Here is a 16,101-nt window from a genome sequence, read left to right as displayed (position 1 = left end):
AAGGACATGAAACCTGCAAGGTATAGACTATGCAAAGCAATACTTAGAAACAATAATTCGTAGCTAGTGAGAACATAATCTTCCTGAAGCTGTGCTACATTTACTGAACTTCCATAAGTATGAGAGAAATGCTTCATCTCTATCTAAGTCCTAGTTTTTCCTACTGGTCAATTGTAATTCAGATATTTCATACCATACAAGACTAAACAAAGTTATACTCTTCTATGGTTAATGGAGTCAACAGGCTCAGAAGAATATAACTCTGCTTTGGAGACTGTACTGGTAACCTTCATTTGAAGTTCCTTTGTTATCATGAACATATGAAGCTGCCTTATACTGAATCAGACCCTAAGAACATAAGAACATAAGAGAAGCCATGTTGGATCAGGCCAACGGCCCATCAAGTCCAACACTCTGTGTCACACAGTGGCAAAAAATTTTATATACACACATACACTGTAGCTAATAGCCACTAATGGACCTGTGCTCCATATTTTTATCTAAACCCCTCTTGAAGGTGGCTATACTTGTGGCTGCCACCACCTCCTGTGGCAGTGAATTCCACATGTTAATCACCCTTTGGGTGAAGAAGTACTTCCTTTTATCCGTTTTAACCTTTCTGCTCAGCAATTTCATCGAATGCCCACGAGTTCTTGTATTGTGAGAAAGGGAGAAAAGTACTTCTTTCTCTACTTTCTCCATCCCATGCATTATCTTGTAAACCTCTATCATGTCACCCCGCAGTCGACGTTTCTCCAAGCTAAAGAGTCCCAAGCGTTTCAACCTTTCTTCATAGGGAAAGTGCTCCAGCCCTTTAATCATTCTAGTTGCCCTTCTCTGGACTTTCTCCAATGCTATAATATCCTTTTTGAGGTGCGGCGACCAGAACTGCACACAGTACTCCAAATGAGACCGCACCATCGATTTATACAGGGGCATTATGATACTGGCTGATTTGTTTTCAATTCCCTTCCTAATAATTCCCAGCATGGCGTTGGCCTTTTTTATTGCAGACGCACACTGTCTGGACATTTTCAGTGAGTTATCTACCACGACCCCAACATCTCTCTCTTGGTCAGTCTCTGCCAGTTCACACCCCATCAACTTGTATTTGTAGCTGGGATTCTTGGCCCCAATGTGCATTACTTTGCACTTGGCCACATTGAACCGCATCTGCCATGTTGACGCCCACTCACCCAGCCTCAACAGATCCCTTTGGAGTTCCTCACAATCCTCTCTGGTTCTCACCACCCTGAACAATTTAGTGTCATCCGCAAACTTGGCCACTTCACTGCTCACTCCCAACTCTAAATCATTTATGAACAAGTTAAAGAGCATGGGACCCAGTACCGAGCCCTGCGGCACCCCACTGCTTACCGTCCTCCACTGCGAAGACTGCCCATTTATACTGACTCTCTGCTTCCTATTACTCAGCCAGTTTTTGATCCACAAGAGGACCTGTCCTTTTACTCCATGACTCTCAAGCTTTCTAAGGAGCCTTTGATGAGGATCTTTATCAAAAGCTTTCTGGAAGTCAAGGTAAACAACATCTATCGGGTCTCCTTTGTCCACATGTTTGTTCACCCCCTCAAAGAAATGTAACAGGTTAGTGAGGCAAGATCTTCGCTTGCAGAACTCATGCTGAGTCTTCCTCAATAACCCGTGTTCATCAATGTGCCTACTCATTCTGTCCTTGATAATGGTTTCTACCAACTTTCCCGGTATTGAAGTCAGACTGACTGGCCTGTAATTTCCCGGGTCTCCTCTGGAACCCTTTTTAAAGATGGGGGTGACATTTGCTACCTTCCAGTCCTCAGGAACGGAGGCAGATTTCAATGAAAGATTACAGATTTTTGTTAGAAGATCCACAAGTTCAACTTTGAGTTCTTTCAGAACTCTCGGATGTATGCCATCCGGACCTGGTGACTTATTAGTTTTTAATTTGTCTATCAGTTGTAGGACCTCCTCTTTTGTCACCTCAATCTGACTCAGGTCTTTCAACACCCCTTCCAAAATTAGTGGTTCTGGGGCGGGCAAAAAGTTCTCATCTTCCACAGTGAAGACGGAGGCAAAAAATTCATTTAGCTTCTCAGCCATTTCCCTATCCTCCTTCAGTAATCCTTTTACCCCATGGTCATCCAAGGGCCCCACTGCCTCCCTGGCTGGTTTCCTACTTCTAATATATTTGAAGAAATTTTTATTGTTGGTCTTTATGTTTTTTGCAATATGCTCCTCATAGTCCCTTTTTGCCTGCCTGATCACAGTCTTGCATTTGATTTGCAAGGGTCCATCAAAGTCAGTATTGTCCACTCAGACTGGCAGCGGCTCTCCAGGGTCGCAAGCTGAGGTTTTTTTACACCTACCTGCCTGGACCCTTTTTAGTTGGAGATGCCGGGGATTGAACCTGGGACCTTCTGCTTACCAAGCACATGCTCTACCACTGAGCCACCATCCCTCCCCAACCTATTAGAGCAAGGGTCCCAACCTCCAGTCCATGGACCGATACCGGTCCATGGCCTGTTAGCAACCGAGCCATGAGTTGTATAATTATTTCATTATATATTACGATGTAATGAAGATGATGATGATGAAGAAGAAGATGATGAAGATGATGATGATATTGGATTTATATCCTGCCCTCCACTCTGAATCTCAGAGTGGCTCACAATCTCTTTTACCTTCCCCCACAACAGACACCCTGTGAGGTAGATGGGGCTTAGAGAGCTCTCCCCAGAAGCTGCCCTTTCAAGGACAACTCTGCGAGACCAATGGCTGACCCAAGACCATTCCAGCAGCTGCAAGTGGAGGAGTGCAGAAATCAAACCCAGTTCTCCCAGATAAGAGTCTGCACACTTAACCACAACACCAAACTCATAGAAACAAAGTGCACAATTGTATTATCTCAAAACCATCACCCTTCCCCCTGGTAAAACCAGTCTTCCACAAAACTGGTCCCTGGTGCAAAAAAGGTTGGGGGCCACTGTATTAGAGTATTCATACCCTCAGCTTCATCATGGCTCAAGTCAGCCATTTTTGTTGAAGAACGGCAGCTTTCCAGTCACCAACAGAGTGACCTGATGCACTGAAATGCTACACTGTAAGAATGTCCAATATTCAGAGGCGGTCTTAGAGAGAAAATTTGAGAACTGGGCCCCCAAATCACTGTGTGAAAGTGCTTCCCACCAAGGAAACAGAGAGAGGAAAAAGCCATCCCCCATATCTGTCTGTCAAGCCCTGCGTTGGGCCAGGAACCGTCCTAGGGGCATAGCTTAAGGCTTCACTGGGCTGGCTGTGATGCTTTCTACCCACAATGTCAGCTAGGAGCTCAACTTTGTTTGAAGTCTCCTTTGTGAGGGGCTCAGTCCCCGGAGCACCTCCTGCCTGTACAGCTCAGCCTGCTGACAAGAGGCTCTCCCCACACCCAACCTACCAGCAAGCATGGTGTAGTGCTTAAGAGCAGTGGATTCTATTTAAATTCAACTTTTATTATTTTCCAGAATTACATATACAGGTAAGTAATGTGCAAGATAGTCATAATAATTCAAAAGAGCAGTGGATTCTAATGTGGCTTTGATTCCCCTCACCCTCCTCCACAGGAAGCCTGTTGGGTGATCTTTAGGACTCTCTCAGCCTCATCTAACTCACAAGGTTGCTTGTTGTGGAGAGAGGAAGGGGAGGTGATTATAAGCCACTTTGAGATTCCTTAGGTAGGGAAGAGGGATATAAAAACCTACTGTTCTTCTTTTCCTCCTACGCTGATGCCCTCTGCCCTCCACACTTCCTGAGGCTCTGGCAGCAGGGGGGATTGCCATAAGCCTGCAGCCTGATCCAGCTATAGAGTTGCCAACAACCAAGTGGGTCCTGGTGATCCCCCAGAATTACAACAGACTTCCAGATGACACAGATCAGGCTGCTTTGGAGGATGAACTCTTTGGCATTATACCATACAGAGATCCCTTCCCACCCCAAACCTTGCCCTCTCCAGTCTCCATCCCCCAAATCTCCAGGAATTTCCCAACCTGGAACTGGCAACTCTAATCTGCCACCACTACCACCACTTCATGATACTGGGGGCTTTAAGGCAGCTGACTGCAGTACGAGCCCCACCCCACCACTGGGGCAGTTACCCTGGAGGCCCTGTGCTTAAAAACACCCCTGCCAATACCTAGTTAAGCTATTTCAGTTTAAATCCAATGTCTCCACCAATGACTACTATAAGTGGCAAAGACAATCTAGTCTTCATTGTAGCAACCTTTTTATGTACTTCGAAAAAATTATTCCCAAGAACAAAGGCAACTGGGTTGTCTTTTCACTGTAGCAGCTCATCAAATGTCTCACCGAGCACCTCCTTTGCTGATTCAGATCCTTCATAAATGGAGAGTCCACCATGGCATTCCGAAAGAGATTTTTCAAACATGAAGTCTAAGAAATCCAACTGAATGACAGAATTTAATGGGCTGACAATTCTCCAGTGACAGCTGCAAGTTAGTTAAAAAAAAAAGCCATTAAGTAATGAGGTCACATTTATTCTACCACATGACAATCAAGTGTGGGCTGACTGGTAAACAGAATGTGGACAGCAAAGGGAGACAGTTATTACTTAGCTATGGAGGTTTTCTAAATAGTTATGTCAATTAGTGACATTGCCAGAAAAACAAATGCTGCAAGAAGGTACCAAAGAAGGAGCCAAGGAGATTTTGAAAGGGCAAAGCTCTGTCTTGCGCATGAAAGATTTCCAAAACAAAACCAGCAAAATCAAATAAACACTCCAATCCAAAACCTGTTTACTCAAAGGAATGCATTGCTAATACAAATAAGATATATAGCCAAGTAAACAGATTTAGGATTGCATCCCTTAATTAAAATTCTAATTTAAGAGGCTGTTATTTATTTAGCAGTAATCTCTAGATGCTACTAAAAACTCTGGTCTTTCCTCCACCCCACTCCACATAATAGGAAGCTTCTTTGTTCAGGGAAGTGAGGATAGAAAGGGAACCTGAGGTATAAAGCATTCTCCTCAGTAGTGCTGAGGTAGAAAAGAGAGCAGTGAAAGTCAAACATGTACTGGAAAGTTGGCAGAAGATAACCAAGTTTTCTTCTGTATTCAGCCTAGGTGACCTTTCCTCCTGTCAGTGACACACACTGAAGTCTAAACGAGAGGCTACTAAAGCAGTAAACTGTGAGAGAAGAGCATCCTGATCAGCAGTAGAAATACAGCAGAAATTGCTAGAAACTCTGTTTGGGCCTGGCAACTGACACTTCCCCACTCAATTTCCCTTCCCTCTTCCTTTGAACTCATCCTGCTCTTTCCCTCTTCCTCAGACAGAATATACCCAAGGGTTTAGGAGGACATAGCTTGGACTTCTTCCCAATGTGAAGCAGTGTGATTAGTGATGGACTAAGGTTGCCAGCCTCCAGGTGGGGAATAGTAAAAATATCAAACTGTGGAATAATGACAAACTATATTTACACTGATGAATGGATTCTAAACACTGCAAAAGTATCATAATTTTCTTAAGTGCATAAATTGCTTAAAGTGCCACAAAAGATATTACAATATTGAATACATCAATATTCTCATCCTATACTCAAAATATATCCAAAGTCCATTCCATAAAGACATTCTGTGGTTTCTAATAGCAAAACGTCATCTCTCTGCTCCTGCAGACCAATTTAAAGTGCTAATGCCAGTTTCGTTACACCAGTGGTCCCCAACCTTTCCGGCACCAGGGACCAGTTTTGTAGAAGACAATTTTTCCACTGACTGGTGGGGGGGCGGTGCTGGGGGTTTTGTCACCCCAGGCTGCCCTTCCACCCATGCCACATCCCTGCCCCCCATGGGGGTCTTTAAATGGGGGAGAGACTGGCGCTGTTTCTGCCTCCTCCTCCCATTTAAAGACCCCCACTGATCAGCTGATTGGTGGAGGTCTATAAATGAGGGGTAGGCTAAGGCCACAGCAGCGCTGCCCCTTCTGCTGGCCTGGGACCCTGCAAAGGGAGGCAGCCTTGGAGTGAGGCCTTGCCAGCTCTTTAGTCTGGGGCTGCTCTGCCTCACTCCGCAGCCCAGTTGCTAGCAGACTACGGACTGGGACTGGTCCACGACCCGGTGGTTGGGGACCCCTGCGTTACACAATAGAAATTTTCAGTGGTGTGTAGTTCCAATCTTAATTTGTTCTTCAATATGGATATCTTTTTTTCAATGGGAAACTTCCCAATTATTATTCAATCATTATTCAGCTATGTATTTTAGAATTTAATGCATGGGCCATGGTAAGCCCGACAGAAACATCAGCCTGTGATATCAAAGAGGCATCCCACATACACCACCATTCAACGGGCCATACTTCTTCAGCACAATTCACAGAGAAATCTCTCCAGGTGGGGCCTGGAGATCTCATGGAATTGCAACTGATCTCCAGGTGACAGATCAGCAACCTGGGGTGTGGGGTGTGGAATGGTGGCTTTGGAGGATGACCTCTATGGCATTATACCCCACCGAGTCCCTTCCCAAATCCCATTCTCCCTAAGTCCTACCCCAAATCTCAAGGAATTTCCCAACCCACAGTCGCCAACCCCAACCAGGACCTGGATGATTTTGGGTCAGTCACTCTCTCCTCGCTCCCCTACTTCAGAGTTGTTGTGATTTTGGGTCAGTCACTCTCTCCTCGCTCCCCTACTTCAGAGTTGTTGTGATTTTGGGTCAGTCATTCTCTCCTCGCTCCCCTACTTCAGAGTTGTTGTGATTTTGGGTCAGTCACTCTCTCCTCGCTCCCCTACTTCAGAGTTGTTGTGAGACAGAGTAGGAAGAGTCCAAGATCCTTGGAAGAGGTGTAAGATATAATCCTATGAATTGTCCTTACACTGATTTACCTCTTCAGTGAAGGCCAACACAGACAAAATGATAGAAAATCCATATTTGTATCTCCAGCATGTTTTCTAACAGTTAAATAGCTACTGCGGGACCCACAGCACGGGAGGAAGAGATTAGACCTCCCAGGCCATTTTACCTGATCTCGAACATCATGTTCCATCCCAGGTTCTGTTTACTAGTCACTTGAATATTGCCTGTGTGTTTCCTCCAATAGGGACAATAATAATGTCAGAGAGGGTGAATAGGTTGGGAAAGCAGCAGAGGTGAGATAGAGATAATCCTCATTTCTTATTAATTGTGGTCAATGAACCTGAGGGTTTTTTTTAAACTCACGGGAGATCTAGTCATGGATGTTCCAATATTGCATTGGGTTTGATCCTCAGAACAAGGCCAAAAATTTCATGAACGAGTGTAACAGCAGAATAAAGAAAATACAGTCCAAACCTGCTTGTAAAATGCTATGACATTGAGATATGTTCCTCCCAGGTCAGCCACTTCTCAAAGTCATTACAATTCACATAAAGATTTATTATTGAATGTTACAGGCTTACTGGAAAGGTCCAACACAGGAAGTGATCTAGCCATAGATTTCTGCAACAGGTTAGAATGAAAGCTGCGCTCTCACCTAGCCATGTCGGAATACCCATTTGGAAAACGTGGCGACTGGATCATTCCTTCCCGGGCAATGAGGATGGCATCTCTGCAGTCAGCCAGCTGCTGGCTCAGATTGTTGAGGTATTTCATGCTTTCCCCCATCTTTGGCCATTGTGGGGAAGGAATGAATCATTAGCAAGTGGAGATTGTGAGATTTTATTTCACTTTCAGGCATTTGATTGCTCTTTGGTTAATGGACAATGTGGTAGGATGAATTATAGGATGTAAGAGGAGGTACAGAGATGAATTTGTATGGAAGTGGGATCTTACATATCCTATTTATAGGAGAGCCAGTTTGGTGTAGTGGTTAAGTTAGCAGACTCTAATATGGGAAAACCAGGTTTGATTCCCCACTCCTCCACATGCACCTGCTGAGTGACCTTGGGTCTATCATAACTCTATCAGAGCTGTCCTCTCAAGAACAGTTATCTGAGAGCTCTCTCAGCTCCACCTATCTCACAAGCTGTCTGTTGTGGGGAGGGAAAGGAGATTGTAAACCATGCTGAAACTCTGTTTGAAGGGCAGAGTATAAATCCAATCTCTTGCACAGGGCTTTTTTTGAGCAGGAATGCACAGAAACGCAGTTCTGGCTGGCTTGGTGTTGGGGGAGTGGTCTAATATGTAAATGAATTCCTGCTGGGCTTTTTCTACAAAAAAACCCTGTGTTAAACCATGTGATGTCAAGGGGTGTGATCTATTATGCAAATGAGTTCCTGCTGGGTTTTTTTCTGCAAAAAATAAAGCCCTGGGTCTAATCCTCTTTTCTAGACATCTACACTAGCAACTATCACTAACTCCTCTGGCTGGGAGTTCCACACATTAATTATGCTTTGTGCGAAAGAGTTGTTCCTTTTGCCTGTTCTGAATTTACTGCCCAATCAATCATTCAGATGTTCCTTCGTTCTAGTATTATGGGAAAGAACCATGGTCATTGTGTCCTAGAAAAAGACAGATCGTTGCACAGTAGGAGATTTGAGGAGGAGAAGGAGGAGGAGGCTGTTACCTTGTCCATAAGGAGTGCCTGACAGATTCATAAATGACTTTGGTGGTCCCACTAAGGTTTCATGTCCAGTATTATTTATCGGCATACCCGCTGGCCCCTTTTCTGTTACAAGACAAGTTTGTGTAAATACCAAGAACAGAACAAATGACAACATTTCTTTTAAAAAGATACACCTTCTAGCTGCCATATGGTAGGATTCCCCCCAAAGCTATGCATTTCTAAGATCTTCTACAGATAATAATATAACATTATTTTGTCAGTCTGCAGATTCACTGTGCAAACAGAAGATTTAGTGCAAAGTGCAACACCCAAGCAGGCTATTTAAACCTTACTGAAATGTTTAGGCATTCTTGAACTATAACATCTAATATTTAAATTCCATCTTATGGAGTAGATATGATTCAGTCCCCTCCACATCTGCACAAAAAGCTGTTTGTATCCAAACACTCTTATATATCTCTGCGGTGACTGGAAGCAGAAATTTGGTACTCTTGATCAGCACTGTCCATATATTGGGTGCATCAAAGTGGACTGGAATGCTCCCTCCCCTCACCTGTGCCACCTACCATACAGAATAAGGTGGTGAGGTGGGAATCATATTGGAGCATAGAAACATAGAGCTAGAATGGGTCTCAAGGATCTTCTAGTCCTTCCCCCTGCACAACGCAGGGAATACACAACTACCTCCTGCAGTGATCCCTGCTTTATGCCCAGAGGACGACAAAAAGCATCCAGGATCCCTGGGCCAATCTGGCCTGGAGGAAAATTCCGTCCTGACCCCAAAGTGGCAGCCAGCATGACCCTGGGCAGGTAAGAAAGGGCTACAAGAGTTGAGCACCGACGCATCCTTTCCTGCCCTTCTTCAGCCTTCAAAGCAGCACAGCCCACCACCTCCCAAGGAAGCCTGTTCCGCTAAGGAACTGCTCTGTCAGGAAGTTCTTCCTAATGTGTTGCCCCACAAAAACGTTTGGGCTAAGCCACCTCGACGTGGAAACACATAGGAGCTGTTTGGTACAAATTAAATATCAGGACTGTATCATTCACCTCCTTGCATATCTGAATATTTCAAAATCTATATGCTTGACAGGGACTAGTTTGAGAGTGTATACTACTCAGGGCTTTTTTTGTAGAAAAAGCCCAGCAGGAACTCATTTGCATATTAGGCCACACTCCTGACACCAAGCCAGCTAGAACTGCATTCCTGTGCATTCCTGCTCAAAAAAAGCCCTGACACTACCTAACCAGCATGGTGTCGATGTTAGAGTATCCATCTCAGATCTGGTAGACACAGATTAGAATCTCCACACTACCACGGACATTCACTTAGATGACCTTGGGCCAGTTACTCTCTAACCTAATCTAAGTAGCCTAACTTACTTCAAAGGATTTTTGTTGGTAGCATAAAATGGAGGCGAGAACAAAGTTGCAAGTTGCAAAATGGGTATACGGTGGATGGACACATTTGGGTTCCTGGGCTATGTATCAGAAGGGGGGAAATTAATCTGGTATTTTCCAAAATACTTTCTGTGCTCTCAGTTGGCATTGTAGCAGTAGCCCCGTTATTTCCACAGTACTTGGCTACAGCAACATACCAGGGCAATGCTAGTGGTCTTAGTGGTAAGACATCCTCTTACAAAGCAGGACATTTCAGTAAGAGATGCCAGTCATTGCTGCAGCAGAAAGATGTAGCCATGCTTACCTTTCATTCTGGAGAAGATCCAGTCCAGAAAGACGCTCACTCTTGTATAAACACCTGGTTTCTTTGGCCTGGCACATCCTACGCCCCAGCTGACAATGCCGTAGAGTGTAAATGATGAGTCCTCATTTTGACAAACCAGCGGGCCACCTGAATCCCCCTAAGAGACAGACGTGCATACATAATAGTTAGTTTCTTGCATTTTCCAAATAGCTTATCTATAGAGTAGCTACCTATTTTCTTGGTTAGCTATTCTAGCATCCATCTCTTAGTATTTCTAGAACAGGAATGTCTCTTTTGTCCTGGGACATTCCTTTAAGAAAACTGACTGGGCAGGATGTCTGAGCATGGTTGGCCATCTGTTCACACACATTTCATGTATCCAGTCCACCAAATAAGCACTGCTAACAAGAGGGCCATCCCCAAATGAAACTGTGTATTCGCTGAAGACTACAGTTAGTGTTCTCTAGCCTGGAAGTGAAATCCTTAAATTACTAGCATTACCATCATTCACGAAACACAGCAACCCACAAGAAACTTGCTGCATCCATCTTGTGGTGAATTGCAGGATACAAGCCCACCATTACAGAATTACAGCCATTCTCAGAAGGTTTTGATGGTTAACTGAAATTTTAGTTTTAATTTTCCAGATTGTCTTACATGCACTTCTGTGTCTTTTACACTGTACCTTTCTATTTCCATTTCTAGCCTATGAACTCTGTTGCAGTCTGTGTGTGTCCCCAACTGCTGAACTGATGTGGGGGATTATGAGGGGCAGGGCCTTCTCTGTTGTGGAAACTCAGTCCCCCCTATCAGTTCAGCTAACAATGAGATGGTCAATTTTTAGGTGCCAAGCAAAAGCATTCCCCTTCTCCCGCTACCTAAGCCTTTTCATTAGTTGCCAGTACATTTGGATTTCCCCCCTTTTTAGAACCAGGAGATTTTATTTTTTAATTTACTGTGGTTCTTGGTTTTGAATATGTGTCTGGTTTCTTTGTTTTATTTCTAAATCACTGTAGTTTTAAAAGAAGTTTATTCTGAAGCTACATTGAGAGCTAGTGAAGTATGCTTTTTAATTAAATAAAGGCATAGTCAGCACATCTTGGTCCATGGATTGTTACTAGAATTGCTGGGGTCTCCTCTTTTTAATGGAAAATTAGTGGAGGTAGATCATAGGTAGAGCTAATTTGGAGCAGTATCTAACCAAATATATACCAAGGTCCAGTTCCAGAAAGAAAGCTCCAGATTTAAAATAATTAAAAATGTTCTTTTGTTACACCTCAAACAACTTTTTATTGGGGAATATTAATATTTCTTAGCTCAAAATGGTAGGCCTACGAGAGGTGAGGTGTATAGGATCTATGTCTTTGTCTACGGAGATAGACCACTGAAAATCCTTTGGCTAATAATGGATTTTATTATAGCATAGGGTTTCAAATAGTTACATCTCAATCAAACAATTTCAAGCATACAAGAGGAATTACAAAAGAGGTTAGCTGAATAAGCAGGATGGGGGAGGGTGATACAATACTTAGATCTTTGCAGGGCAGGCTCAGTCAGAGGAAATGCAAGGCTTCTGGAGGGAGATTTCTCTTGAGAGGAGGGGGGGGGGGTGAGGGTAGGAAGGGGGTGGAGGAAGGAGAGGATGAAGGGATTCCCTTTTTCCCTTTCTTCCCGCGCTTCCCACGCTTCTCTTTTTCCGTTCTTCCCTGTGCTGTGCTAAACCTGACAGGTTGGGTTGTCTGTTTTCTAGGGTAAATTACGTCACATCACTCAATTAACCTACCCAATGAGGGGACAGAGTGTCACACCAATGGAAAATCGGGGTGTCATATCCAATCAGAGACCATTCGTATCATAGATTCATACCCCAACATAGGCATTTTAATTACACTGGCCAAATGACTTTATGGCCTTGTTTTTCCCAAAACTGGTTCCTTTGAAGCTCCCCAAAAGTGATAGATTTCTCTCTTAGTGTCAAACATGGATGGGCATCCATCAAGTGGTCAGGGGACTGGCTGACTTTGATGGCCTTAGCAATTAATTAAAGAAAAATAGAAACTTTGTTAAAAGTCGGAATTGTGAGATCAGTTTACACGTTATTCACAACAAAAGGAGTACCTAACCTTTAACCTTCGTGTTTCTGCCATCTTGTCCTGAGGATTACCAGATACAAGCCATTTATTTGTGTTGGAGGTTTCCTGGTTCATTCTTATTTCCTTATGCTTTGATAACAGGACTTTTAAAGGTTGCCAAAAAAGTGGAGGAATTTTTATGGCAGTGCCCACCAGTCTCTCTGAGCCCGAAACTTTTTCATTCCCAGGAGCAGAAAGATGGATGCTTCTCAACCTTTCAGCTGGCCACATGTTGTTCTGGCTTGTGGACCAGAATCACATTACAGACCTGCTTTGGGGTCAAGAAGGAATTGGATTTGTCTCCCTTATGTGCAAGAAAGACCATTCCAATTCAAATGGGCATTGCTGTATCCAATTAATATTCTAGGGTTACATTGCAATATCACATTCCAGGGGTGCATGGCTTGGGAATAAGTACAGGGGTGTCTTCCTGGGTATCACATTTAGAAAAATATGTGTAGAAAATATAATCATACTTGAAACATTCAAAAATACACACGATCCAAAAAAGCTAGAAAAAACATGGGTGAGAAGTAGAGACTTTGAGGGATGGTTACAGAGACAATATTACCTGTCCAGATGTGTAGACATCCATGTAGAGAAAAATGGAGATAGGGACATGCACAACCAGCATGACACATCAAAAAGGCCCAATTACACAGTGTAACAGGGGGTACAAATCTATCTTGGGGCCCACACATTGCGCAATGAGGCAGGGTTTGCTCTCATGTTTTATACTGTTTGGGAAGGGCAGTGCTCCCTCCTGGGAAATGATGGAGTTAATGATTGCTGATGGGCTTTCCGGGGTGTTTTGAATGGATTCCCAGTTTGAAACAAAAGGTGGAAATGGGTTCCTGCTGGGTGTCACAAAAAGCCATATAATTTATTGTTTGAGGTTAATTTTATCTGGGTACTCTGGGGAAAGAGGCAGGAAGGAGGGGGGGTTTGTGCGATGGGTTTTGCACATTAGCATAGGGTGTCTCTTCCTTTGAGAACGCACGCATAGCTGGTCTTGAGGACAAAAGGAGATTGAGGAAGAATCGCGCTGCTACAGCACCAGCCCCAGATCAGACTTTTCCCTGCAGCCACTGTGGCCGGATCTGCCTGTCCCGCATTGGTCTTGTCAGCCACCAGCGAGCCTGCAGCGGACGTGGACTACTGCACCCTTCTTAAATCTTCGTTCGCGAAGTCAAGCAGAGAGAGAGAGAGAGAGATAGGGTAACAGAAAAGGTGTTTGGGTGGGGTTTGGAGACATGAGAGGATTAGGCACATGCTGCCAGCCAGGTCTAGAAAGACAGATACTATACCTGGTAGAAGCCATTGTGTTCTGACATTCCATCGCAGGGTGGGGAGGATGGAGACTGGAACTAGCCTTGAGGGTACCTGTTTTGCAACCTTAGACAGAAACTCCTTTTGGAGAGCATTGGCAGGCTTTTGGCCCAAGCAGAGAGTGTTCTTACTAGGCCTGTTTTTACAGGATCTCTGGTTCCAGTAAAAACATGAGGACCACATTGTGTATCGGGGCGCCTCCATGAGTCAGGCAGAGCCTCTTGGCTACAGGATGCCTTCCAGAGTGAAAACCTCTCTCCCCGCACCTCATTTTCTAATGGCACTAGACAGCCAGAGCGGCGTAGTGGTTAAAATGTTAGACTAGGATCCAGGAGACCTAGGCTTCACAATCCCCAGTTTGAGAGCCAGTTTAGTGTAGTGGTTAAGTGCATGGACTCTAATCTGGGAGAACTAGGTTTGATTCCCCACTCCTCCACTTGCACCTGCTGGAATGGCCTTGGGCCATAACTCTCTCTCTCTGAGCTGTTCTCTCAATAACAGTTTCTGTCAGAGCTCACTCAGCCCCACCCACTTCACAGGGTGTCTGTTGTGGTTAGGGGAAGGGGAAGGAGATTGTAAGCTGCTCTGAGACTCTGAGTTAAGGGTGGGGTATAAATCCAATAGAATTAGAAGGGGAAGACATGGAAGTAGTGACAGACTTCACATTTCTGGGATCCAAGATCACTGCAGATGGTGGCTGTAGCCATGAAATTAAAAGAAGTTTGCTCCTTGGGAGGACAGCTATGGCGAATCTGGGCAGTATAATAAAAAGTAGAGACATCATCCTGCCAACAAAAGTCCATATAGTCAAAGCGATGGTATTCCCAGTAGTAATGTATGTCTATGAGAGCTGGACCATAATGAAGGCTGAGTGCAGAAGAACAGGTGCTTTTAAGATATGGTGCTGGAGAAGACTCTTGAGAGTCCTTGGGCTGCAAGAAGATCAAATCAGTCAGTCCTAAGGGAAATCAACCCAGACTGTTCCCTGCAAAGTCAGATGCTGAAGCTGAAGCTCAAATACTTTGGCCACCCAATGAGAAGGGAGCACTCGTTGGAGAAGATCCTGATGCTAGGAAAGCAAAAGATGAGATGACTGGATAGTGTTACTGATGTAACAAACATGAATTTGAGCAGACTTCGGAGGATGATGGAAGATAGGAGGGTCTGGCGTGACTTTGTCCATGGGGCCGCAAAGAGTCGGACTCGATTGTGCGACTGAACAACAACAACATAAATCCAATCTCTTCTTCCTCTTCCTCCTCCTCCCACAGAAGCTTATTGAGTGACCTTGGGCCAGATAGCCTTTTGCAGCCCAGCCTACTTCACAGAATGGCTGTTATTAGGACAAAATGGAAGGAGCGAAAACAATGTTGTAAGCTGCTTGCAGTCCTCCACTGGGAAGAAAGGAAAGATACCCTGTGCAAGCACCAGTCGTTTCCAACTCTGGGGTGACATTGCTTTTACAACGTTTTCACAGCAGACTTTTTACGGGGTGGCTTGCCATTGCCTTCCCCAGTCATCTACACTTCCCCCCCCAGCAAACTGGGTACTCATTTTACCAACCTCGGAAGGATGGAAGGCTGAGTCAACCTCGAGCTGGCTACCTGAAAACCCAGCTTCTGCCGGGGATCGAACTCAGGTCATGAGCAGAGTTTAGGACTGCAGCACAGCAGTTTTAACACTCTGCACCACGGGGCTCTTGTAACTGGGAAGAAAAGCAAGGTATAAATACCTAAACCAACCAATGCAGTTGCTGCAGCTCACCTGGCAAGTGCCTTGGCCTCTGGAGGATGCAAACCCGGCACAGAGCATCCTGGCTGTTATCCCTCTGGGGTGGTTGAAATAATAATTTTGCTCACAGACATCATTATTAAGCATAGGCACTTGGGTCTGCTGCAAGCGGCTGGTGAGGCCCCCAGCTGTAAGGGAGGCAATGAAGTAGAACATTCAAAAGAAGCGCAATTTATTTCTAGGACTGAAAAAAGAGAGAGCTTAATAGGAATAAATAACCGCAGACTAGAGATGAAACTGTCAGGCCTGCAGGAGAGCAGCTAATCTACATTCACGGTCTCAACATCTCCTTAAGATCCCTGGACCAAAAGAAGTTCGATTGTCCACCACCAGTGCCAGAGCGTTCTCAGTAATAACCCCCACTTTGTGGAATGCCCTCCCCAAAAACATCAGGGCCCTGCAGGACCTGCCACAGTTCCACAGGATCTGTAAGACCAAATTATTCAAGCTCTCCTTCAACGGTTAGGGGGAGGTGGCTATTACCTTACAGCACCGATAATCTCACTGAACTAATATAATAGAAATTAGAAACTTGCCATCTTGGACTTTTAATGAATAGATTGATGATTGTTAATATGTATGGAAATGTTTTATTATATATTTTATTTTTAATATTCTCTGT

General features: G+C 44.4%; 1 protein-coding gene across 1 annotated transcript in view; it reads right to left on the bottom strand.

Moving 5' to 3' along the window:
• OVCH1 (ovochymase 1) overlaps positions 1 to 16,101 on the bottom strand; it is a 69,816-nt gene that overhangs the window by 5,514 nt on the left and 48,201 nt on the right. The window contains 5 exon segments of the mRNA XM_060244441.1: positions 4,339 to 4,478; positions 7,497 to 7,640; positions 8,546 to 8,630; positions 10,228 to 10,384; positions 15,453 to 15,607. Coding sequence (XP_060100424.1) covers positions 4,339 to 4,478; positions 7,497 to 7,640; positions 8,546 to 8,630; positions 10,228 to 10,384; positions 15,453 to 15,607 — 681 coding nt within the window.

This window comes from Heteronotia binoei, chromosome 8 (genome assembly GCF_032191835.1).
Source record: "Heteronotia binoei isolate CCM8104 ecotype False Entrance Well chromosome 8, APGP_CSIRO_Hbin_v1, whole genome shotgun sequence".
NCBI lineage: Eukaryota > Metazoa > Chordata > Lepidosauria > Squamata > Gekkonidae > Heteronotia > Heteronotia binoei.
Note: the sequence above shows the minus strand (reverse complement) of the source record. Positions and strands in the feature narration are given on the sequence as shown.